At 38.6% G+C, this 26,389-nt stretch overlaps 1 protein-coding gene across 1 annotated transcript in view; it reads right to left on the reverse strand.

The window, feature by feature from the left end:
• Window positions 1-347: 347 nt before the first annotated feature.
• LOC117291823 (striated muscle-specific serine/threonine-protein kinase-like) overlaps window positions 348-26,389 on the reverse strand; it is a 93,500-nt gene continuing 67,458 nt past the window's right edge. The window contains exons 14-27 of the mRNA XM_033773749.1: window positions 24,107-24,245; window positions 20,299-20,498; window positions 19,714-19,866; window positions 18,724-18,769; window positions 17,958-18,038; window positions 15,924-16,389; window positions 8,307-8,591; window positions 7,430-7,555; window positions 5,985-6,149; window positions 4,859-5,060; window positions 4,000-4,469; window positions 3,685-3,760; window positions 2,505-2,654; window positions 348-1,893 (exon numbers count right to left, since the gene is read on the reverse strand). Of these exons, the coding sequence (XP_033629640.1) occupies window positions 1,617-1,893; window positions 2,505-2,654; window positions 3,685-3,760; window positions 4,000-4,469; window positions 4,859-5,060; window positions 5,985-6,149; window positions 7,430-7,555; window positions 8,307-8,591; window positions 15,924-16,389; window positions 17,958-18,038; window positions 18,724-18,769; window positions 19,714-19,866; window positions 20,299-20,498; window positions 24,107-24,245 (2,836 nt within the window). The 3' untranslated portion in view covers window positions 348-1,616. The remainder of the gene's footprint in view (window positions 1,894-2,504; window positions 2,655-3,684; window positions 3,761-3,999; window positions 4,470-4,858; window positions 5,061-5,984; window positions 6,150-7,429; window positions 7,556-8,306; window positions 8,592-15,923; window positions 16,390-17,957; window positions 18,039-18,723; window positions 18,770-19,713; window positions 19,867-20,298; window positions 20,499-24,106; window positions 24,246-26,389) is intronic.

Below are 26,389 nucleotides of genomic sequence, written 5' to 3' on the forward strand. Positions count from 1 at the left end.
CTGCAAAGCGTGTGTGGCGGAGAACGCCTAGTAACCTGGAGTACGTATGCGCACCAGCCAAACTTCCCTGCTACCCTGTGAAATATGCTTAATGTGTTCGTAGAATTCCCGGATTTTTTGCCACAGTAAGCAGAGCCATGAAACTTGGCCCTGGTCTTGACCCCATCGGAAGATGGATGGTGGCAGGATCTTGAGGATGTTATGTTATACATCAAAGAGCAAAACACATCCTTGAAGCGAGACTAATTAACACTAGCACCTGCCCTAATAGGAGACTTTCCAACACTAGGTGGCAGCAGACATACCGGGTAAATTTCCATTGTTTACGTAGTTCTGAACATGCGCATAATTCTGAGAACAATGGATTTACCCGGTAAGTCTGCTGCCCTCTATCGTCCCAGAAAGTCTCCCATTGTGTAGCTCACATCATGACCTCGTTATTAATGACGTATGAAAGGCAGGATATTGATGATGCTTCTACAAAAGCAAAAACATCCTTGAAGGAAGACTAATTAACACTTGCGTTATTAAAGTGATTTCCCAAAATGAGTCAGTGATTTTTGTGCAAGGAAGCTTAAAATGCGCTTGAAACGAGTGGACTGACTTTTTGAAAGAATTTTTCGAGGTTTGAAATCAAATTTCCTTGATCCAAATTTCCTTGTTGAGAGTAGCCCATTAGCTTCGTTATTCTCTCCTCTTAATTTTGTGTTGAATTTTTATAACTCTTTACTTTTTTAGATATGTTTTTGGGGAGAGGTTGGCAAATTTCTTGCTTGTAAGTTGAAGATCCAATAAACCAACTTGTAAATTAACAACCTTTCAGGATATTTCTACACTCCCAAACTCTTGCTCATTCCTTAGTCAACCTTGACGCCCATCTCTTTGACTTGGGCAACACCAGAAGGCCAAAAGAAGGCAACCAAAGACATTCTCAGATGAAAGCAACTATTTAATTCCTACACTGAAAGAAGTAAAAACTAATTATTTTTTTTTTCACATCAGAGAGCAACCTCCAGCACACCAACATTTCTATTTACAATTTTTTATATATTTTTTATATTTTTAGAATCGGAATAAGGCATTTTAACACCTCTCATATAACAACTTTTTATACAGCTCTATACTTTTGTTGTCAATGAAAATTGAGTATTCTTAAAGCCAGGGCCCAATTTCATAGAGTTGCTTAAGCACAAAAATAAGCTAAGCAAAAAAAATTATGCTAACCAGAATAAGGTTACCTGCTAAAATACCATGCCACAAGTACAACTTGTGTCTGTTTTCTTGCTCGTTATTGCAAAGCAGGTTTTTTTTTAAGCAGTATTTTTTGTTTGAGCAGCTCTATGAAATTGGGCCCTGTTCTTAATAAAGAACATTTAAATAGCACTAACCGCTCACTAGACTGTTCCAAGTCTTTGATCGTGGCTTTTTAGTCGTCCTGATAGCTGCTACAAACAGCGCCCTCTTGTGATCTTTCTTCGTCATTTAGCCTACGATCAATTTATAGGGCGCGTGATAGCTAATAATTTGGGGGCGTTTTTCGTGGCTGAGATGCAGAAGAATAACCGCAATCTAAAACTTGAATCAAGTCTAACCGCTCACTGATCAACACATGATGATCAACGCTCAATTTTAGGGCAGACCAGTGAGTTAACGACACCATTCTTTGGTTTTGGGGACCCAGGCAGACCTGGTGATTTCAGCTCAATTGTTGAGGAGTATCTCCGAAGTGACATGTCCACTCTTGTCTGCAGTGCGAGGAGACGCATTTTGTACTCTGTACGCTGAGCTTTGAGCTTACGGATCGGGAAGAGGGCTTTCTCACGTTTGTTCTTCATCTCTGGTGTGCTGTTTAGCCATGGACTAGCGAGACAGTCATCAACTGATGGCCGATCACTGGGAACAACAAAATTATCATGAGTATTAGAACAATTTGTTTCAAAAAGCCATGCTTGCCGCAAAACAAATAACAAATAAAGTGACAAACAAAAAAATTGAGCAAAAATCGGAAGGGGTAGGCATTTCATTTTGTTAAACATTTGGGTGAAGTTGGATAAAATTACAAGGAGTAATTACATTTTTGTTTAAGTTAGGCTAAAATTTGAAAAAGAAATCGCAAGGGGTAGTGTGTCTTGCTTTTTTGTAGAAATCAGGCTGAAATTTGTGAAAATCACAACAGGATAAAGCGTTGCAGTTTTTAATGAAAATAAAATATGAATATTAATGGCAGGGTATTTTTGTTGAAAATAGGCCAAAATTGAAGATACTGGTAAGGGTAAGCCTTGCATTTTTGGTAAAAATGGGCCAAAATTTAAGAAAATCTAAAAGGGTATTTATTAGCCTTGCATTTTTGCTGAAAACCTGCCAAAATTAAAAAAATTAAACGGGGGTAGTAAGCTTTGCATTTATGCTAACAATTTGCCAAAATAGATTAAAAATTGCAATGGGTGAGCATTGTATTTATGTTGCAAATGGGTATAGAATAAGAGGGGAAAAAGTGATCTTACATAGCCTCCTTCTTCAGCAAAGACAAGACGAAATCTCTTGCTTCCGGTGTGCAGTTCTTATACAGGTATCGTATATTAAACTTGACCCTGGTGACGTTATAAATCGTCTTCTCTCGATTTCGTCCTATAAATGGTGATGTTCCACTTAGCCTGATAAGATATGGTCCAAGAAACATTGATTAATGGTGAAGCTATCAAGAAATGTCTGCTGGTTAAAGACACCCGACACTTTCAATAATAGTTAAAATGGTTAAAGACCAGGGGCCTTATTCATGAAGCCCTCGTAAATCGGTCACTTACGTGGCTCTAAGTAAGACGTTAGTAAGACTTTAGTAAGCCCTTACGTGTTATTCACGAAGCATTCGTATCGCTTTACTACCGCGTTACTTACTAAACCTCTCGTAACGCCTTCTTAAGCGGGCGCTTGAGCTGAACAGTAATGGATTTGTTATGTAATTCACTGGAGCGTGATCTCATTGTCCAGAACGAGTATTTATACAGTGACTGGACTGGCTACGGTCATTTAGAAGATATATTTTGTCACCCTGCAAACATGGAGAGCCAGACTAACGCAAGGAGGAAGACCGTTGTCCCGAAACGCGAGGAGGAGTCAAAGGGGAATCATTGGAAGGCGAAGTTTCTTGCCTGCTGAGATAGTGAAGTTAGTTGACCTTGTTGCATTGAATTGGTAGGTGCTTAATAACAAATTTTCAGATGTTGTAACGCTGAAGATGAATGTGTGCTTTCAGATGCCTACCAAGATATTAAAACCTGTGAATATATGACGCCTGTGAATATATGAGTAAGAAATTACCTCATTCTCAAAACCTACATGGCTTCAGAGGAAGCCGTTTCTCACAATGTTTTGTACTAACAACAGCTCTCCATTGCTCGTTACCAAGTAAGTTTTTATGCTTACAGTTATTTGGAGTAATAACCAATAGTGTCCTGTGTCTTTAAGTGCTAAATATCACCTCTGATGAGCACCAATTAAAATTCTGTTCAAGTGCTGGCTGGCCAGGTCATAAAGTACCAACTGCTACTTTTATGATCCAAATAGATCTAAGTACCTAAGTAGCCTTTAAATTTCTCCTTAAAGGACTTTGAAAGCACAGAGTATAAACTAGGTATCACACATCGGTGTAGGATGAAAAGAAAGTAATTACTTGAATAAACTTACCACACAAATGCCAACACCCCTATAGCCCAAAGATCTGTCTCATACTCAATAAGACCATCAGAAGCAATTTCAGGAGCTGTGCAAATAAAAAAGCAAATAACTTCTTAACTTTTAAATAAGTGAGGAAAAGCAATACAGAATTTTTGCTCTGGAGATAAAATAAATGAATGAGTGAAAATAAATGAATGCATGAAGGACTTATGTCCAAAGTCTAGGGTCGATGCATCTTTTTGCACTAATTCCACAAGTCACTTTTTTGGTAAGAAGTTTGGAACATCTGTTTATTTTTTCTTACTATAATTTTATTTCACTTACCCATAAATTCTGGCAAGGAATCCAATCCTTTCATCTTCATCCCGTCTAGATTCTCCATCCTCCTAGCCGACCCAAAATCAATGACTCGGACATTGTCCCGCCTCCTGCTCTCCAAGACAATGTTGTCGTGTCTCAAGTCCAGATGGACGACTCTATTCTTATGCAAATACGCGAGCACGCCCAGTAGTTGCTGGATGAGTCGGGCGACCTGCTCCTCCGAGTATTTGTCCCTCTGCGTCAAATACTTCAGGACACCGTCGCCGTAATAACGTTCCGTGACCAGCACGTAGAAACGCTTTGTCAGGAAAGCGTCCCGGAGTTGTAAGATATTCGGATGGTTGAGTTCCTTGAGGATTTCATACTCGATGAGGTCTTGTTTTTTCGGAGGAGCGTCTGAGAACATTATCTTTGCTGCGTGCTCCTTCCCAGTGCTGTACTTGTAACATTTACGTATAACGGCGTACCTTCCTCTGTGAATAACAAATAAAATACAGAGATGCCAACATTTGCATCTTGCAATCGGAGAGATTTTGTACAACAATCAGGAGGTATTTAGCATAACATGCAACCCAATAGAAAGTTTCCATAGTCAGGGAGATTTTCAAATGTGTCCATCAAAGCATAAACAAATTTTTTCCTCAGGGAACTTTCTGCAAAAAGGGAGTTTGCAGCTCTGAAAATGACCTATCTTCCTCCCCCCCCCCCCAAAAAAAAACAAAAAACTGGGGTCCCAGAGGTGGAAGGCGAGGCAAGACACCAACTACCAACTACTACTTCAACCTAAAAGTAGATTGGCCAAAACAAAATCCTGACCATTAGGTTTTTTTGTTCAGACTGATGAAGGACTCTGCTAACGTACCTTCCAATTTCAATGTTGAAATCATAAACCTTCTGCGGTAAGCTCTCTTTGAGGTTTAAATCAACATGCTCTTCGGGTTCTCCGTTGGCAAAGTTATCCAGAACAATCTCCTTAGATGTGGCTTTCCGATCCTCGTCAAGACTGCAACTTCTTGATAACGTCTGGAACTTTGAGATGACATCTATACTTAAAGGCTGTGATCCTGTGAGCAAGCACATCAAAGGGTAGTAAGAAATAAAATCACACAAATTGAAGAGAAAGATTCTTGTGTGACCAGGTGCCAATTTCACAAAGAAATCTCAACTGCTAAGCAAAATGTGTTTTGTCACATACAAAACTCATCTTAAAGACATTGGACACTATTTGTAATTGTCAAAGACCAGTCTTCTCACTTTGTGTATTTCAACATATGCATAAATTAGCAAACCTGTGAAAATTTGAGCTCAAACAGTCGTCAAAGTTGCAAGATAATAATGAAAGAAAAAACACCCTTGTCACAGGAAGTTGTGTGCTTTCAGATGCTTGATTTCGAGACCTCAAATTCTAAATCTGAGGTCTCAAAATCAAATTTGTGGAAAGTTGCTTCTTTCTCGAAAACTAATTACTTCAGAGGGAGCCGTTTCTCACAATGTTTTATACTACCAACCTCTCCCCATTACTGGTTACCAAGTAAGTTTTTATGCAAGTAATTATTTTGAGTAATTACCAATAGTGTCCACTGCCTTTAAGATGAATCTTAGTATTTTGTGAAAGTGAGTCAAGGAGTCATAAACCAATTTTACAAAGCTGCTCAACAAACATTTCTGCGCTAGCTGTTTAAGTGAAGAATGCCTAGTTACGTGGAATAAGCAAGCACACAAGCAAAAATTCCCTGCTAACCTGTGAAATAAGCTTGACATAATGAGCGCGGAATTCAGTAAGCAGTCAGCCATGAAAATGGACCCAGAGCCCAATTTTATAAAGCCTCTACGAAAACTTGCTAAGCACAAACAAATATTGCTTAGCAAAAAATAGGTAACCAGCCAGAATACCCTACAGTAACCATGCTGCTATTGGTACCCCACAAAATATCTGCTTTATGAAATTGGGCCAAGGTCTTGCGCTCCTGCTACTGTGTGTAACTTACCGATTGGCAATGTCATAGTAGATACAGATGAACGACTGTAGGGACCGATGCCATGCTGGGTGCAGCATGCTATGTGGAACCGGTACTCCGTGGATGGTATTAGCGGTGTAATATGCTTAAAACACTGCTGTATTTTATCATCAACTGTATGCCACTGTTTGTCATCTGTAAAGAACGAAATGCTTTCAGGAAAGCCTATTTGGTGTTGTCTCAAATTGTAACAAGACAACCAGGCATGCTTTGATTGTGCCGAGTTTTGTAATGATCTTTTTGTGGTAAAACTATCTTTAAAACCAACATGAGAAAATCATTTTGTTAAAAAAATTATACATATCAAATTAATAAACCACAAGGGAAACTGACTGGGTACATTTCTAAAATGATTTTGGGATGAACAAAGAAAAATTGACTAGAGCGGGATTTGAACCAAATTCCGCTCTAGTCAATTTTTCTTTGTTCATCCCAAAATCAAAAAAATTATACAAGACTAAAGTGAATTTGGGAAAAATATAGGCCCTATTAAACATATAAAATTAAGGCATGAGCTAAACAGTGACCATTTTGGTTGAATACCTGTACATGTACTTGTAGGTCAGAATTGCCGCCACTATGCTTTTGGTGTGTCATGGCCGAGTGGTTTAGTGCCTTAAACTCAAGTTCTGGTGGTTAAGCCATCGAGGTGTGGGTTTGAATCCCGGTCATGACACTTGTGTTCTTGAGCAAGAGCTTAACTGTAATTGTACATGTATCTCTCCAACCAACGGTATCAATGGGACGTGTTAAGGTAGAGGTTGATATTGTGTGTGGAAAAAAGCCTTCGGAGCGCAACAGCAGCCCAGGGCTGGATATTCCCCAGGGAGCTGAGAAAGGTTACAGGAATGTTACTGGCTCAATGACCAGGGCACTAATGATGAAAAGCGCAGTGATACACTATTGTAAAAGGTGACTGTAGAAGTTGAGCTGTTAAAGAAACACATTGCCTTGGATCGGACGAGTTGGTCTATAAAAAGTGTTTTGTAACCGTTTGGTATAAAATGCATATGATTGGAACGATGTTTTAAAAGTAGAATACAATGATCCACACAAATTTGCCTCGAAATTGCGTGGTTTTCCAAACTAACACGGTCGGCCGTTTATGGGAGTCAAAAATTTGACTCCCATAAATGGCCGACCGTGTTAGTTGATGAGGTAAAAGGAAAACCGTGCAATTTCGAGGCATGTTTGTGCGGATCATTGTTTTCTACTTTTACAACATCTTTCTACCCATGTGCATTTTATAACAAAAGCTTTTCAAAGACCAACTCGACCGATCCAAGGCAACGTGTTCCTTTAAGGGGTAAAGCTACTCTTTTTGTCTCTGAATGTCATCAGTACAGGCAGAAACTTAGACAATGTCTTGATTTAGATTGATAAAATAGTTACTTAAAAAAAACCGTTTGTTATACCCTCTCTCTTGCACTGTAACCTGAAACCAGTGATGGGGACTTTACTTGCAGGGAATTTCCACGTCACCACTGCTTCTGTGGCTGCAACCTGTGCTACTTTAGGCCTTGATGGGGCATCTGGCTTCCCTAGAAAATTAGGAAAACAAAGAAAACAAAAATCAAGGAATATTCTAGTTGCCTCTTGTACGGCAACTTGTTCTCAGTCGCTGTATGGTTGAATTTTTTCATTTTCAAGATTCTTTGATTCGAATGGCTTCACTCATGAAGTGAGCATTCAGATATTTTGTTCCAATGGGATGTTCATTCAATTTCTCTTGATTGTTAGTAAATAATAAATACTAAGTAAATAAGAAATAAAAGAAAAACACCCTTAGAAATCAACAACACGTTTGTGTAAAATGCCTTTAGGAATTGTCCAACTTTTCAGAAAGGTCACACAGAGAGTGTTATCATACTTTAAAGTCCCCATCCATCGCCCCCCCCCCTTCCCCTAGCCTTGACTAAGGTTGTCTTGCCCGATGCCCATTTTAATTTGCCCTGGTAGTTAACCACAAGTACAACACAAAGTCGCATACACTGATAAAGTCCATGTACTTACGGCTCTGTGTTGGAGTCACTCTGTGGACAATTCTTCAACACTGTAAAAAACACAGTGTGGATTTGTGGAGTCCACATAGTGTTTTAAGTCCAAACATGTGGATCTGTTTTGGTTATCAGGTCCACACTTCACATTGAAGAAGTGTATGTACTTCACACTTTTTCACAGGACATACTGGGTGTAAACCGTGCTTAACAGACGTCCGTGTATGGTTAAACCACAAATAGTATTGTAAAAGTTAAGGTCTCGCAGGATTTTTGCCAACATTCAACAGCTTACCTACTACAGTAACCTTTGCACAGCTTGTAGAACTTCCGCGTTCATTTGTAGCGATACATTTAAACATCCCGGAATCACTTTCATCTATTCTGATGACCTTCAATGACCCCTTGCCTTTCTTGTCCAGAATCTGCCGGACGCACTTGCTCTCAACCAGCACTTTGTCGTTGCAGAACCAGCGTAGCGTCGGTCGAGGATGACCTTTGACCCAGCAGGTCAGCATGAGGTCATTGCCCCTGGTGATGATTGTCTCTTGTAGATGCGTACTGAAAACTGGGGGACCTTCTGAGTTGTGTAAATTGCAAAAGAAAAGTCAGATTCCATACGCAATTAATTCAGTTGTATATGAAATTTACAAAATCATAGTTTGTTGCTGTTGACATTTTGGGTTGAACATGAAAAGACAAATTGACTGGAGCAGGGCTTGAACTGAGCGACATAGCCCTAATCATGGGGGTCTCCATATTTTGTCAGTGTTTTTGTTCAGGGTGCCAGTCAGAAGCCATTTAATCTGTAACTACTGTATAGCCAGGAAAGTGCCAGCAGAGGCAGGTTCATCATTTCCATTGTTTTAGGCAGTTTTATCATGCTCCTAGTTTAAAGCCATTGGACACTTTCTGAACAGAACAAAAATTAAAAGTTCACAGATTGACAAATAACTTACAGGGTTTACAGAAGGTAATGGTGAAAGAGTTCCCTTGAAATATTATTCTATGAGATGCTTTACTTTTTGAGAAAACATTAAAACAATTATCAATTCTCGATATCGAAAATGACAGATTTATTTAAAACACATGTCATGACATGGCGAAACGTGCGGAAACAAGGGTGGGTTTTCCCGTTATTTTCTCCCGACTCCGATGACCGATTGAGCCTAAATTTTTACAGGTTTGTAATTGTATATATAAGTTGTGATACACGAAGTGTGGGCCTTTGGACAATACTGTTAACCGATGTTATGCGATTGCTTTCAGACCATTCATTATTTTACCAATATCAGAACCTGATTTTTGGGGTTGAACAAAGAATTGACTAGAGTGGGATTCGAACCAACGACCTCCGGATTAACGTGCCGGCGCTCTACCAACTGAGCTTTCTAGCCCTATATTGGCGGTGTCCCTATTTTGTCAATATCTTTGTTCGGGGGTGCCAGTCAGAAGCCATACAACCGTTAACTGCCGTGTAGCCAGGGATCACACCCAAATTACGATACAACCTGGGAAGCGGCAGCTAGGGGATCACCTTAAGGGGATGCGACTTTTTGTTTCAGATATCAAATATTAATATCAGAACCTGACAGCACTTTGGGATGATAATTTACAAGTTTTGGAAGAGGGGGAGCAAACTACTGGTCAACCCTTGCTACATGTATGTGTGGGCTGGGCTTAAACAAAAGTTCTGGGGAGAGCTGGAACCATAAATAAAATCCTGAAAATGTTTGCATCTCCAAAAATGTACTTCATTTTAGGATGAGCAAAGACAAGTTGCCTAGAGCTGCAGCCGATTTCACGAAACTTTACGCAACTGCGTAAGTCCACTTGCACAACGTTTATGGCACAACTTACGCCATAACGTTGCGCAAGTGGACTTAAGCAGTTGCGTAAAGTTTTGTGAAATCGGCTGCAGGACTTGAACCTTGAACCTCCGGATTATTATGGCGGCGCTCTAAAAACTTATCTTCTAACTTACAATGTATAATCCCATACACTGACAGGCAATTGATACAGGATTGCAGTGAATATTAGTATAAACCCATGCAGAATGTATTGAAGTTAATCATTACCAATTCAAACAGTCTCATCAGTCCAGAGGAAAGCTAGGTATATGTAAATCACAAAACAAGTCATTAATTCACAATGTATGTTAGAGCAAATAAACAAACTAAAAACTGGGTGCATAAAGTAAATACATGCACAATGATGGAGATTTGGCTTTCCTCATCAAACTGCCCCTATGTTTAGCTGGCTTAATTTTCATCATAGTGGGCCCTTCTAGTGTTCTCCCTTAATAGTGGTATGCTGGCCAAATGCTGAGTTAAAACATCCAAAGACAAGTCAAATTCTGTCCAACTAGTCCAGCTAGCCAGTTTAACTTCCCACTGACTGATTGTAGATAAGTACTTGAGAATACAATTCCTTGACAATGTTGAAAGAACACCTTCAAATGGGGACCAGTCAAGATGATGGAGGACCAGTGAAATGTCAATCTAACTGGTCCTCCTGCATGGCTAGTCAATGGAAACATTAAAGGGCAAACCATTTTTTTTCCCTAGTTAGATTATGAATTAGAGTTGCAACATGTCAGCCAACTTATAAACATATAACTGGGTTCATCAGGGAATGCCAAGAACAAAAATCACAAGTATTGGGAGCACAAAATCGGAAATTCAAAGGACTTTGGTGTGTCTTCCAGGCATGCCACGGGACAATAACAGTTACAACTGCGGATGTCAAACAGGAACTGTGTGAGGGGAAAATATTTTTACAATGAATTAACAGAGAGAAAAAAACTATAAAAGGTATTCTGCCATTATGTATAGGGGAGACTAACAATCCAAGTCAAATATTCGAGATGTAGGTTTCTAAAGCAACCATTTCATCTCTTTTATTTCAATTCAAACAAATGCATGATTTCGTTCCCCTCACATTTAAGCAAGCTGGAAACATTAATAGCTGTCTAGAACCAGGGCCCAATTTCATGGCTCTGCTTCCGCCTTACATACAATCGCCGAGTTTCTGCGCGAACCTAGTAAGCGTAGAATGCCTAGTAATGTGGAGTAAGCACGCCATAAGCCAAAATTCCCCGCTTACCCGTGAAATTCCCTGCTTCTGTAAGTGCTGATTCTGTGCTTATGGTAAGCAGAGCCATGAAAGTGGGCCCTGTATGTGCATTTTGTTCGACCGCTCCAGTATGAAGATTTCCTGGCTTTTCTTTTTTAAAGAAAAAACTTCTGCTGAATGCCATATTCATCTACATGCAGAGAAAGTTTGTTTTATTAACAAATATCACTAGAAAAAGTAGAATGAATATATAATCACATCATTAATTGTGTTTCTCTTGTGAAAAACTACAACTTATTATGTAGCCATGGATCGGTCTAGTTGGTCTTCGAAAAGCGTTTGTAGCCGTTTGTTATAAAACGCATATAATGGTTACAAAGATGTTTAAAAAGTAGAATACAATGATCCACACCAATTTGCCTCAAAATTGCGTGGTTTTCCTTTTACTTTGCAAACTAACACGGTCGGCCGTTTATGGGAGTACACAATTTGACTCACATAAATGACCGACCGTGTTGCTCAACGAGGTAAAAGGAAAACCACGCAACTTCGAGTGATACTTTTAAAATATCTTTCTAATCATATGCTTTTTATAACAGTTACGGTTACAAACGCTTTTCAAAGACCAACTCGACCGATCCAAGGCAACGCGTTCCTTTTAAAAAGGTAAAACTGCTCAATTTCCATTCGAAAAATGATATAATTTAATAAATACCTTGCATAGATAGACATAGTAATAATTTAGATACAACTACTTCAGCATAACATTACCACAGTTGCACTCTCAGGGAACTTTCAATTCCAAAGCATACTTCATCTACATACATGTTGAAGTCACTAAACCTACATCACTATAAGATTGAAGCAAAGTTGGTCGATGCAAATGGATGGCCATGCCAGTGCATTTTGCAGCCTATTTGTTTTGTAATGGAATTTTTTTAATATAGTTTCTGTGATTGGTCAAAAATAACTTTAGAAAGGAAGTATTCTAGCACTCAAAAGTCCCCAATTACCCACTCATAAACATTTCCAAACAAGAAGGTCTTAAAGGCAGTGGACACTATTGGTAATTACTCAAAATATTTATTAGCATAAAACCTAACTTGGTAACGAGTAATGGGGAGAGGTTGGTAGTATAAAACATTGTGAGAAACGTCTCCTTCTGAAATAAAATTGTTTCAAGACCTCAGATTTAGAATTTGAGGTCTCAAAATCAAGCATCTGAAAGCACACGACTTCGTGTAAACAGGGGTGTTTTTCTTTCATTATTATCTCGCAAGTTCGATGACCAATTGAGCTTGAATTTTAACAGGTTTGTTATTTTATGCATATGTTGAGAAACACCAAGTGAGAAGACTGGTCTTTGACAACTACTAATAGTGTCCAGTGTCTTTAAAGAGGCTGTGTCATCATGATCAAAGCAGGCCTGTGGCTGACCTTAACTTATGAACTCTCACCAAGTAACTTCATGTGCGTGTACTCTCCATAGATATGATACTGAAAGAGGGCGTGTACATGCAGTACTTAGGTGAAGTGAGAGTTCATAATTCCCTGTACAGGCAAAGGCCTGGGCCCAGTTCCATTGCTCTGCTTACCACCAAATTCTGCGCTTACGTTCCCCATTCTGCAACAATTTCTGCACTAGTACAAATGCCTAGTAACGAACGTGCACAAGCCAAAACGCGCACAAGCCAAAATTCCCAGCTAACCCATGAACAAAAGCGCAGCATTCTTTGCTTCCACAAGTGCCAATTCTTTGCTTTGGGCCCAGCTTTGATCATCATGACACACCCCCTTTAATTCCAGACCTCTTTCTCTTTAAGTCGCACACGAATCAACAAATAAAATAAAAGTGGATTCCAGCTGCTCCAATTTGGGCAAGCTGCACCTTTAAAGTCTAAAACCTAACAGTATTTTTAAATTATACCAATAGGGATAACAAACAGCAGAATGTGAAAATGTCAAGGACATTAATCCAATGTAATTATGACTACTTATACAGACAATGATGCTTCGTGCAAAACAGAACAAAAACAATTACTAAAATTGTGCAGCAGAAGTACTGATGCCTGCTTAAGAAATTAAACTCTGAATTACTTGAACTTGCCTCTTTTCAGTTACTATAAGTATAAAAAATGTGTGAACAAACCTGTCCGTTTATTACAGAAAAACATCTTAGTATAACGATTGATTTGTCCCCAAAACCCTTTTTACTTTATACAAACTGATGCATAAATGGCAATTACTTTTTCATGCATCAATTTTGAAAGAACAGCTGTATTCCACACCTGTCATAGATTTGTAGAGATATTAGTCATTAATTATCAGCAGATTTCATTTCCTTCAGAACAAAAAAATTAAATAGCTTTTTAAATTTTGTTTCCTTTTTTTTTTTCTCCACAAGAAATAGCACAACGTTGGCGGAAACCTGATTTCAAATTTTCAAAAATAAAATTGCACCATCAACTATATTACAGAATAGTGTTTCCGCTAGCATCCAGAAAAAAAATGGATTGACAATGATTCAAATGTACGAGCAAATGTTTTCCCTGAACAGGGAGTTCAGTTAAAACAATACAGGACCAGTCAAAACGCACATCAAGTAGTCCAGCTGGCTTGTTCAGCATTGGAAAGCATTACCAATTCATTTGAAATTTTACTAGGGTTGTGAAAAAGCTAATGGACTACTGATATGACACGCTAAGTGTTCCTGCTGGACAGTCACTTACAAATTGAGGGCGAACCATGATAATCTTAAAAATAAGTCTTTAAGTCAAAAACTTCATAAACGTTGCTGAGCACACAAATATATTGCTTAGCAAAGACAGATGACCCACCCAAACATTTTCTATCATTAAAAAAAAAATTAAAAAAATTACCCCTACTTACACCCCAATTGCTGATGTAATATAATTGACTTGTGACGCTTACTGAAAAATTAACACCCTACTTTACACCCCAATTGCCGATGCAATATTATTGACATGTGACTCTGTGGCGTTTACCGCAAAGTTTGTTCTGATAACACCTTCTTCTTTGAAAATTTCTAGCTGAAAAGATCACATGACAAATGTTGTCCAAAGGAAACCATTTGATCTACAATGTTAGAGCTGTATTTTGTTTAGGTTGACAGTTTCATAATTTTAGCATGAAAAGGTTTCATCCCGAATTGTGCTAAAAAACTTCTTTCTCAGTTTGTGTTTGTCAAAGTTGGTTTTTTTGCAATAAAGTTTTGTAAAAATTGCATATGAACAAAAAAAGTTAAAACCTCCAACAAATAATTATGTCTTTCAGGATATTGTAAAGCACATGTTAAGGTTTTAATTCCCTTATTTTTTAATCAAAATTCATGCTTACAAAATTATACGGCAAACTGCACCGAAGAGTAGGCCAAATATTACACCAGCCATAAATCTGACTATTCGGTTGTACCTTAAATACAACCACTTTTGAAAGTTCCCCAAGTTGAGACGCTCATCTACTTCACAAACCAGAAAGTCTAAGTGACCCTTAGCGTCTAGGTCCATACTTGTATTAAACGACAACGATGGGAATCTCACACCCGGGGACCTCCCAACTCCGCTCGGCGAGGCCTGTGTCTTGCCGTCTTTCTCGTTCTCTTTCTTTTTTTTGCTGTCACGAGCCAGCTTCATCATGAGCTCGGTGATGGACAGTAACTTTGGGACGGCGTCTTTTGGGATGTTGTTACGTTTCTTTTCAGCGCAGTGTCGCGAATCAAAGGCCATGACATCGGGCGACATTGACATGCTCTCGTCCTCGACTTCGTCCTCTAGATCCACCGAATCCATAGACTCCTTGGACCATCTACTGGTAAGTTGAGAGGGTGGCATGTTGGAGTTATGGTCTAAACCTTTCTTAGGTGGTTGTTTGAGTGGAGGCTCCTCCACCGATAGCTCTCGGTTTTCCTGGATGCGACGGAGGGCACAGGGCAACAAAAGTTTTGTCTTGGACCATTTGCGTTTGGCGTAGACGGGAGCACTCTGTTTCTGTAGATCTTCCCCAAGCTTGTGAATATCTTGATCCACACCGTTTGTTTCTCCAACTGCACCTCCTGAACCTTGGTGAGACATGTTTTCTTCAGTAACACCTTCCTTCTCTCCATTGACAGCCCCTTCATATCCAAACTCCGACTCCTCTGACTTTAAGTTCTCCAGTTTCATACTCTCTAGCTCCGCTGAGGCTTCCCCGGGGGGCACAGCCCCGACATCCAGATCAGGAACGATCTCAGTGTAGCAAGCTGCTAGGGTCGTCATGGTCTCCGTCGGTGCATCCTCTCCCATGGCCGTGGCGTGATCCGATGACAAACTGCACTCACATGACACTGCAGCAATAGCTGGGCTGTGTATGACAGTCACAGTGGTGCCATCACTCTGGCAAGTCTCAATCATGGAATTTTCTCGTACCAGATCTAAAGATTCTTTTAGAAGTACGATATTCTCCATGCTGGGTAGAGCTTTGGACGGATTAATGTTTGTCTCTCTCACAGTTAAATTACAGTTCTGGTCTGAGTCACACCAATCCAGCAGATCCTGATTGTCAGTTGTTTCAAGTGGGAGCACTTGTTCAATCTGCAGACTGTTATGCTTAGGGGACGCAGGACGCAAGTCACAAACTGTGTCAATGTTTTCATTTTCAATTTCACTAGGATTCAAATTTTGCACAAAGTCATTCGACATGTCACTTTCTTTGACATCACAACACTGTACAAGGGACGGATCATGCAAACAACTACATTGACCACAAGATGAGTTAGACTCAACCTTACGTGCACTGTTACAGATACATGCATCCGGGCACATGTCACAGACTGTCATACCTGATGCCGTGGAGACGGGCTGTTCATCACTCGTGGTTTTCAGCGTGCATGTGTCATGCTCGGGAGGAGGACCTGGGATGGTTTGTGCCGGGGTTCTTATTTGGGGTGGGTCTGATGTGCATGCAAGGCTCTCATCGACGAGACTGTTTGTGAGGGGTGTGGCTTCTGGACCTGACCAGCATGCAGTCTTTCTAGTCTTCTTAGTCTTCTCTTCCTTCTTCTCCTCCTCCTCAGCCTCATCTTCCTCAGAGCATGCAAGGAAAACATCCACCTCACCTGACTGGTTCTCATCTTCCTGTCCCTGCTGGCCGTTCTCCTCCGGGCTCTTGTTGGTGTCCTCACCGGAGGCGGCGGTGTCTTTGTTCTTGGACTGTAGGTGGCGTTGACGGAAGGCAGTGAGGTCACTGGCTGCTATGCTTGAGAGCCTCCTTAGCCTCATCGCTGATTTGACGGCAGTCAAGGCTTTCTGTAGTCACGGAAAAAAGTATTGAAGACAATTTATCAAAAAAATTACACTTTAAAAAAAAGGATTTCTAGCTAAGAAAACAAACATGTCAAAGGGTTAAATTGCAAACAGTTTTAACAAATAAACAAAAACATCTTACAATATTTGCCACAGTTCATAGCCTCTGCCTACAGCACTGATTTATATAACAATCCACGACAAGTACTCTTATATCATACATCAGTTATCACACAAGTGTGAGTGAAAAATGGAAAAATATAGCACTTCTGCCGCCCATATCCAACGAGGCAGAAGGCTGCATTAGATATGGGACACAGACGTGCTATATTTTCATGCATTCCACGAACGCGCGTGTGGTAATTTTTGCGACAACATTTATCTTCTAGCAAACTTCAAGCAATGCATGTCAGGATTAGCATTTGACGCAAACGTGCCAACCTTGAATTTACAATAACTTTTTTTGTGCATAGCTTATAAAAGCACAACGCGCGGAGTAATAGAACACACAATACACAGGGTGCAATATTATACAAATTATGATGAGTGTTTATGACTGTAATGGCCGAATATGTTCATGAGTTGAAAGATTGAATGTTCTATTCAACGAGGCGGAGCCAGGTTGAATGGAACATTCCAGCTTTTAACGAATGAAAATATTTGCACTATTGCACGAATGAAAAACAATAATTATTTGTTTTATATAATATCCAAGTAGATCTTTGTCATTTTTATTGGAGGATAAACTTTCAAAACAAACAAAGCGTATGCCTACAATTTTTAATTGTGAAATTACACCGGTTTCTTTTGGGTCGGCTTCTTGGATTCAACAGTGACAATGTGCGTTCTGTACGCCGAATGTATGTGCCTTGCACTAATACTGTTGCGCTACCAAAGAAACGCGCACGCAGTGATGTTTTTACTCAGCATGCAATAGTACTTTTTGGATGGAACGAAAAATGCACGGTGAGTGACGTAGCGTGCATTAGTATTTTTATTTGCTGTCACGTGACGGATAATTCTCCAATCAAATTTTTTGTTCCAGCTGAAAAGTACTATTGCACGCTGAGTAAAAACATCACTGCGTGTGCGTGTCTAGTCTTTGGTAACGCAGCAGTGTTACAAGGCACATACTACATTCGGCGTCTGCGTGTCTCAAAATAGCTGTACAGAACGCACATTGTCACTGTTGAATCCAACAGGCCGACCCAAAAGAAACGGGTGTAATTTCACAATAAAAAAAATTGTAGGCCTACACTTTGTTTGTACTGAAAGTTGTATCCTTCAATGACAAAGATCTACTTGGATGTTATACAAAACAAATAATGAATGTTTTTCATATGGCAATGGTGCACCATTGCACTCATAAACATTCATTATTTATACAATATTATCAAGCTTCTTCTTGCTATGGTTCGATCAATCATGAAGTCCTGAATTATTTTCATCGTAAACATTTTTCTTCTTGAAGCCCCTAACCAAGAGTGGCTTTTAGCCTTGTTTGAGATGAACTCGCATAGTTTTGTTTGGTTCAACTCACAGTTCCAGCTAAACCTCTAGCGTACACGTACCTGCCATTTCCGCCTGGAGTTGAACGTTTTCAGTCTCTGCGTGCTAAGTTTAGCGACACCCTGGTCATGACGCTCATCAAACTGCAAGTGAAGAAAAATGTTTTCAAGAAATTAACAACATAAATCAGGCATGATATGTATTTCTTGGAAACTGTCGGAGCATTTTATTAAGTACAGGGGCTGAACTACACGTCCTCATGATGTAGAATTTAATAGAATTTTCAGGCTAGGTAATCAAAGTTCTTCTGATTTTCAAATAGGAAATCAGCCGACCAAACAATAAAAATGCAAAATGAAGGGTTGTATTATATTCCACAAAGAAAATTATGATTGGTTTCAATCTGATTCAAAGTCTAAACAAATGTTGGTCCGCCAGAGAAATATTCCCGTCAAAAAAAAATGTCAATGTCATTAAAAAAATAAAACCACTAGAAGACCAATTACAATGTAAAACATGACCAAAATCCAAAACATCAAGCTCTTTTCCTTGTTTTCCACGAAGAACTCAGCTCCGTCTTCGGGCTCCATTTGATATTGGAAATGCCTCGCAAAATGTACACTGCTCTAAAGATGATGGCACCACTCAAGCTGGAGCCAAAGCTGACGTTTGGAAAAGGCCCCTTGAGTTATTTTTGCAAAAATCGGTTGAATTTTATGGGAACAAAATTAATTTAAAACACTTAATTTTTTTTGTTAGACTTTAAACTTCTATAAACCAAGAGTAGTTTTAATTTTTTAGGCAATATGAATCAGCATAACTTCCCACCTTCAACCAGGAATGTTGCAAGCACTCATCCAAAGTCCGTCGTTTTCTTTGCAGGAGAAAACGGACAAGAAAGGATGTAAATTTTAAACATGTATAAACCTGTCTCACAAAATTATGAAAGACAATAAATATAATGAAGAATTCATAATTGAACAGATATTGGGACAAAGAGTGAACGAAACACTTCTCTTGCATAAGGAAACTAAGATGGAAAAAAAAAACATGATTTTTGTTAAAGAAAAGTCCCAAATCCCACAAAATCCTACTCAGGAGGTTGTCTGACTCAGAATTGGACTGCAGGCCCATGATTGAACCAGGCATACCAAGTGCGAGTCCAAACAGTTTGGTGTTAAATTTGTTAATTGCATCAGGGATGAACAAACTGAGTTTCCATTACATAGGTCAAATATTTTGGAAGCTGGAAGGGTTTCATAAAAAAAACAAAAAAAACATTTGAGATTGGGGATGATTGGGGGGGGGGCTCGGTGAGAAGCAATATTCAATTCAATTCAATACGACATTTAATCCACATTGTTTGTAAAAACATTCTAATAAGGAGTTATTGATCTAAAGGGTCTATGTACTTTTTGTAGGACAAAAAACACAATGTCTGCAGATTTACATTAAACTAACACAGTTTGAAGATTATGATAGTCGAAAGCTTCCCTGAAAATATTACTTGCTGAGATGCTGTAGTTTTTGAGAAAAGAGTCAAACAATGTCATGAAAATAATTTTCGTCTCAGTGATCATGAGACAAAAACTATTTTAGCATGTAAAAACGTATTTTCAAGACATTGTTTTACTCATTTCCCAAAAAACTACAGCACCCCAGCAACTAATATTTTAAGGATAGCTTTCTACTATCGTTATCTTCAAACGCTGTAAGTTTAATGTAAATCTGTGGACATTGTGTTTTGTGTTACAAAAAGTACCCAAATCCTTTAATATGGTTAGGGGGAGTTTGGTTAGTGTAAGAATATATTCTTACTTTGGATCTAACACCAAGACCATTTTAAGGAACTCCTTGGCCTCTAGTGAGATATTTAGCCATACATCATCATCAAAGTCCCAGTAGCCACGCCTTACTTTGAGTAAGGTTTGCTTGTCATCATCACCCATAAACGGAGATATTCCACTCAGCCTGCAGGACAGAAACACAACGAAAACAATTTACAACAATTCACTTTGCTTAGTTATTTTATATCCCAAAGTTCTAAAGTGTGTTGGATTGATATTATCACTTCTGTAGTCTCCACTCCCTGGGGAGTATGCAGCCTAATGTAAGTGTCAAGACCAGGACTTGAACCCACTCTGCTGATCAGAACAGGTTTTGAGGTTTCATTAACTTCATTTGCCTAGCTTCATGTAAGGCATGTAAGCACAAAAATATGCTTAGCACAAAAAATCTTGAAAAATCAAGTACGGTACCAGCTAAAACTCCATAAAAACTCCATCGTTAGCAAAACAGATTGCCATGCAGTATTTTCTGCTTAACAGCTTTATGAAATTCAACCCTAGTCAGGGTTATTTATAGTGATAGGCCTATTTAGTTTTTGACAATAATCTCACTTACAATATGTGTGCAATCACCCCAATACTCCACACATCCGATGCCGTAGTCACAGGCTGCTTGCAGATCACTTCAGGCGCAACAAACTCCGGTGTGCCAAACTTACAGATGACGTCCCTGTCCGGAGACACCACTCTGGCCAGGCCAAAATCAATCAGCTTGATGTCGTCAGAGTCCGGTGATACTAGCAAAATATTTTCCGGCTGAAGAACACACAGAAAAATATGTGATGTTTGAAGCTTGCATGGTGCTAACAATAAGAATAAACTATATAGGATTTGAGGCATTGCATGGTGAGGTATCAATATATATTTGGTTTGCGGTAACACCATGTGTGTATCTACTTGCCAGGTAGAGTTTGTTCTTGGAGAACTGTCTTGCTTTATTCTACTGCCGTGGAGTAGATAATCGGAGGGTCGGGAGACTTCTCAGTTCTGAAAAGAACTGTCCTGTTTATTAACTATTACCAGGGCGGATGGTATAGAAATTAGACTGGACTACTACTTTAGCTTATAGGATCGTAATTAACTGTACTGCCGCGAAGTCAGTTCTGAAATTGGTCTCAACGTTTCGACTAGCTTGCTCTAGTCACCGTCAGTTTAAAAATCGTAAACTTGCTGAGGGTACAACTATGTGTTAAATCTCTTTTGAGGGAGTATTGACTCTGAAAAGAGCCTGTTAGGTCTCGACATTTTAAACAGTATACTCTGCTCGTCTTCAGGAGAAAAAAACACATGGTTGTACTCGCAAGTTTGCAAGTATTTTCAAACAGGGAAATATATTGAGCATTGCTCAATAAAAACTGTTTTAACACTGCATGTGCTAAATATTCGTTTGAAGGAAGTATCAACAAGGATGTCAGTATGAACAATGTACCTACGTGCACTTTATGACAACAGCACTTGATAATGTTGTACTTGGACAAAATCCAATTGGTACAATTGAGTATTGGCATTTATAGCCGCAATCACTAATCTTCCAAATCCACCTTATTCAACAAAAGAAAGAAATTACTATGGTGGATGGATTTTTATCAATTCATATAGGTTTAGCTTTTCACATGGTCGTTCAACTCATTGACAAATGATAGTGAGGGTAGGAAGGTTTAAAGGCAGTGGACACTATTGGTAAATGTCAAAGACTAGCCTTCACAGTTAGTGTATCTCAACATATGCATAAAATATTAAACCTGTGAAAATTTGAGCTCAATCGGTCATCAAACTTGCGAGATAATAATGAAAGAAAAAACACCCTTGCCACACCAAGTTGTGTGTGTGTTTAGATGGTTGATTTTGAGACCTCAAGTTCTAAACTTGAGGTCTCGAAATCAAATTCATGGAAAATTACTTCTTTCTCAAAAACTAAGTCACTTCAGAGGGAGCTGTTTCTCACAGTGTTTTATACCATCAACCTCTCCCCATTGCTCGTAATCAAGAAAGGTTTGATGACAATGATTATTTTTAGTAATTACCAATAGTGTCCACTGCCTTTAAAGCTATTTACCATGTGTACAGAATTGTTGAGGATGCAAAAAAATAACTGTAAAATTTTAGCCTGAAGCTTACTGATTTTTAATTTCGTATTAGAAACAATTTGGGGATGAAACATTTCTCTCTGAAATGAAGTCAATTTGAGAAAACTTAATATCAAAACTTAAAAAAACCCACCTATTTTCTCAACTCACACAATTGATTAAACAACAATGTTCACAGGTTTAGGATCAAACAAAACATGAACACTGTCTGCAACTATTTGTTCAGCTCTGCAGGTACCAATCCTGTATAATAATGTTCCTTTAAAGACACTGGACACTATTGGTCATTGTCAAAGACCAGTCTTTTCACTTGGTGTATCTCAACATGTGCATAAAATAACAAACCTGTGAAAACTTGAGCTCAATTGGTCGTCGAAGTTGCGACATAATAATGAAAGAAAAAAACACCCTCGTCACACGAAAATGTGTGCTTTCAGATGCTTGATTTCGAGACCTCAAAATCTAATTCTGAGGTCAAGAAATTAAATTCGTGAAAAAATACTTCTTTCTCGAAAACTACATCACTTCAGAGGGAGCCTTTTTTACACTTGTTTTATACTATCAACCTCTTCCCCGTTACTTGTTACCAAGTAAGGTTTTATGCTAATAATTATTTTAAGTAACAAATTAACAGGGGAAGCCCAAACATTTTGAGAAAACTTCATTGAAAAACAGTCAGTACCACCTAATGACCCTCACCAATACAAGGAAATGAAACAGGAAAAGCCTCAAATAATAATAATAAAAAAAAAATAAAAAAAAACATACAAGGAAACATTCTCGTCCATTGTACAATCAAAATAAATCCACGGAACATAAAAGCAGAGGCATGGCAAAGGAGTTAACATGTGGGAGGGGGGTACTTTTAGCAGACAGTTCCAGAGTAACATTTAAAACTGTTTGTATGGCCTGATTTTCGCTGAATTATTATTGTTTTTTCTCTGAATGGATTTACACAGTTGCCCCAGCTTGTTCTCTTATGTTTTAATTTATTCCTATTCTAAATTTGGTCAGGAACTAAATTTGAGTTTGAGTTTATTTTATTTTAATTTTATTTTTTAAATTAACATTTATAAATGAAAAAAATGTATTAAAGTTTAGTACCAAACTCCTATTGGAGAAAATGCTACCAGGCACTTTACAAAAAAAATATATTAAAGGCAGTGGACACTATTGGTAATTACTCAAAATAATTATTAGCGTAAAACCTCACTTGGCAATGAGTAATGGGGAGAGGTTGAAACATTGTGAGAAATGGCTCCCACTGAAGTGTCATAGTTTTCGAGAAAGAAGTAATTTTCCATGAATTTGATTTCGAGACCTCAAGTTTAGAACTTGAGGTCCGTGAAATCAACTATCTAAACGCACACAACTTCGAGTGACAAGGGTGTTTTTTTCTTTCATTATTATCTCGCAAATTCGATGACCGATTGAGCTCAAACTTTCACAGGTTTGTTATTTTATGCATATGTTGAGATACACCAACTGTGAAGGCTAGTCTTTGACAATTACCAATAGTGTCCACTGCCTTTAATTAATAATACAATTAACTCAAGTTTAGTATGTCGGAATAAACACTATGTGTTCGGGGTTCTTTATGTTGTGCTACATGTAATTAATGTGAGAACAATTTCATTATTTGTCTATAAAACGCCATGAAACGAACCAACGCTTTCGCTCCTCTGACACAAACCTTCTCCGAGTACCCCTCTCTCATCACTCCTGGGGAAACCGTTCTTTCTCTCGGTCTGGTCCTTCCCTATGGAACTCACTCCCCATCAAACTCAGAAAGGAAACTTCCTTCAACACTTTAAAGAACCAACTCAAGACCCACCTCTTCACATAAGCTGCTTCTCCTTCTGTTTATTTTGTTTAATTAGTTCCTTCAGTTGTTAGCTTTGTTAGGGTTCCTGCGCCAGGAGTGTCACCTGTGACAGACATGGCGCATTACAAGTTTCCTTTATTATTATTATTATTGCATTGAAAGCCATTTGTCTAGGAAATAACAAAACCACAACATTTTGATGGTGTGTCCATTGAAAACTAGCGTTCAGAAGTGACTCAACACCAACAAATAACGAACAAAGAAATTTACCTACTTTAAAAGCTTCCTAATATATAACTATCTAAATCATTGTAAACTGTCATATCCTAAGATACTAAGTAATACTGTAAACTATTCATAATTTGAATATATTTATAAAACTTTGTAAAATGTGTAAGTTTAAATGTAGGGCAGCAATGAAATAAATGTGTGCAAAATGCAAATACAAATACCTTTAAATCAAGATGGACGATATTCTTCTGATGCATGTGATGAACACCTTCAATAAGCTGCTTGATATAGAAGACAGTCTGTATCTCGGTGATGCTGTCCTGGGAAACGATTCGCTCAAACAGTTCACCACCACTCACGCTGTGATTGGGAAAGTCAGCATTAAGGATCAAAAGTATACCAGGATATGATTTTAAAAAGTAAAAAAATAAACCTTTCATCTTATAAAACCTGTTGGTAAGGCCTGAACAGAAAGAAAACTTGTTTAGCGTCCTGCCTTTTTGAAAAAAGTAAGGCTATATAAATGACAAATTTTTAAAGACAACCGCCTGGGCTATTTTTCATTTTATTTATTTATTATTTTTTTTTTTTTCATCTGAGATCATTCAAATGTATCATTCTTTTTTTTTCTTAAAAAAGAAAAGAAAAAAGGAGGAGACAGCAGCCTCTAAAAATGAAGCAGGCAGGGACAATAAACATGTTTTTCTTTTGCCAAAAGTCATAAAGTCTTTTGGTCTTAAGTCATGAGGTGATAAGTCATCCCATGTGCGCACATTATCTCCTACTTCTGACTTCAAAGCTGGGATACATTTTGCACGTTTTCCATGTTTGATCTTAGCGATGTCGGGGGGGGGGGGGGTCTTTTATGTCACACAATTATACTGTGCCATTGCATTAAAATGTAAGACATACGTTTTCTTACAGTGGGCCATCAGACACTTGTGTAAACATGATGCCATGAAAACACAATCTTAACTCTGGTTAACAAATGTTGACTTTAGATGTTGTGTTCATTTTAATACAGCTTGCAAACACAAACATTTGCTGAGCACAGAAATAATTGCTCAGCAGTCAAAATATAATGAAGTTCGGGATGTTGTGACTGGTACTCCATTCGGTTCTTGCACAACAAAAAACTTTGTTTTCTTCTACTCAACAGCTTTAAGAAGTTTCACCCACGAGCCGTTCAAGTGCTGGTCGGGAATTCCTGTGCCTACTGTATAAAAAGAGAGGCCAGCGATACAGCTTGGATTCAACATTCATCCAATAGTCTCCTGGCGAAGCAGAAAGTTAATCGAAATGCATTGCTGTGACCAATTAAGAACTCACCCCGCAGTGGGGAAATAAATAGTGACCCATTAAAAGCTAAAGTACATACTGGCTGATTGTCTACCTTCCGCCCAGGTAGTAGTTAAAAAGCAGGACAGTTTTTTTCAGAAAATCAACTCCGCGGTAGAACAAATATTTAAGGCAAGACACTTCCCTTAATAACATCCACCCACCCAGCACATACATGATACACACATTGTATTACCACAAACCAAGTATAAATACCTCACCATACAATGCCTCAAATCCCATAACCATTCATCCTCTGCTAAAATCCATAACAATGAAAACACTTAATGCTTGAATGAGACACTACACTATCAAGTCAGATATCCGAGGGTTCAGGCTTGTACCGAGGACAAACATCCAAGATCTCAACAGCCAAATCTTAAACAAGTACTGCACTGACAGCACTCATTCTTGATCATAAAGCCATATAACTCTCTGTATAATAGCTAGGACGTCTTAAAAATTCCAGGAAAAACCCCATAACAATAGCTATGTACATTGGACGGAGTGCACATGGATTGTGTGTGATTGAACAGACAGCTACATAGAAACATCATGTATGACCTATGACCTTGTAAGCGAAACTACAGCAGTAGTATCATGTGAAAATGTCAAAGCTCAAACTTTATCCGTTATTGGTATTTCCTTGAAAATTACCAGAAATGGTATAAAACATAAACTAAATTCAATCCGAGGGCTCACACACTGTAAATTTCCACCCAAAAACCATTCCACCACAGAACTGTGGCTGTCTTAAATAACTCTTGATTGCCTTGTACAATTTGAGCCAAATTAAAAACTACCTACCGATTAAAAAAATAAAACAGCTTTGTGATCAACATAACGGAAAGCAAGATTACCCATTACTAAAATAATAAAAAACAATTCCTGTTTCAAAATTGTTCAGGATCCTGGGTTCCATTTCCGAGTCAGGCTGAGCTTGACACTGGTTAAAAAAAAAAAAAAGGGATTTTAGCTCAGATTCTCCAACAATTTGTCCCATTTCTTTGCCATTTTGAGACACTGGCCAAGAAATGGGTCAGGCCCCTTCCAGAACTGGGTCAATTCTGACCAGGGTTCAATTTCATTAAGCCAAGATTTTTCTGTGCTTAGCATATCTTTATGACATTGGCCAATGAAGCAACAAACCCTGAATAACTTCACAC

Source organism: Asterias rubens, chromosome 6, assembly GCF_902459465.1.
Source record: "Asterias rubens chromosome 6, eAstRub1.3, whole genome shotgun sequence".
Lineage (NCBI taxonomy): Eukaryota > Metazoa > Echinodermata > Asteroidea > Forcipulatida > Asteriidae > Asterias > Asterias rubens.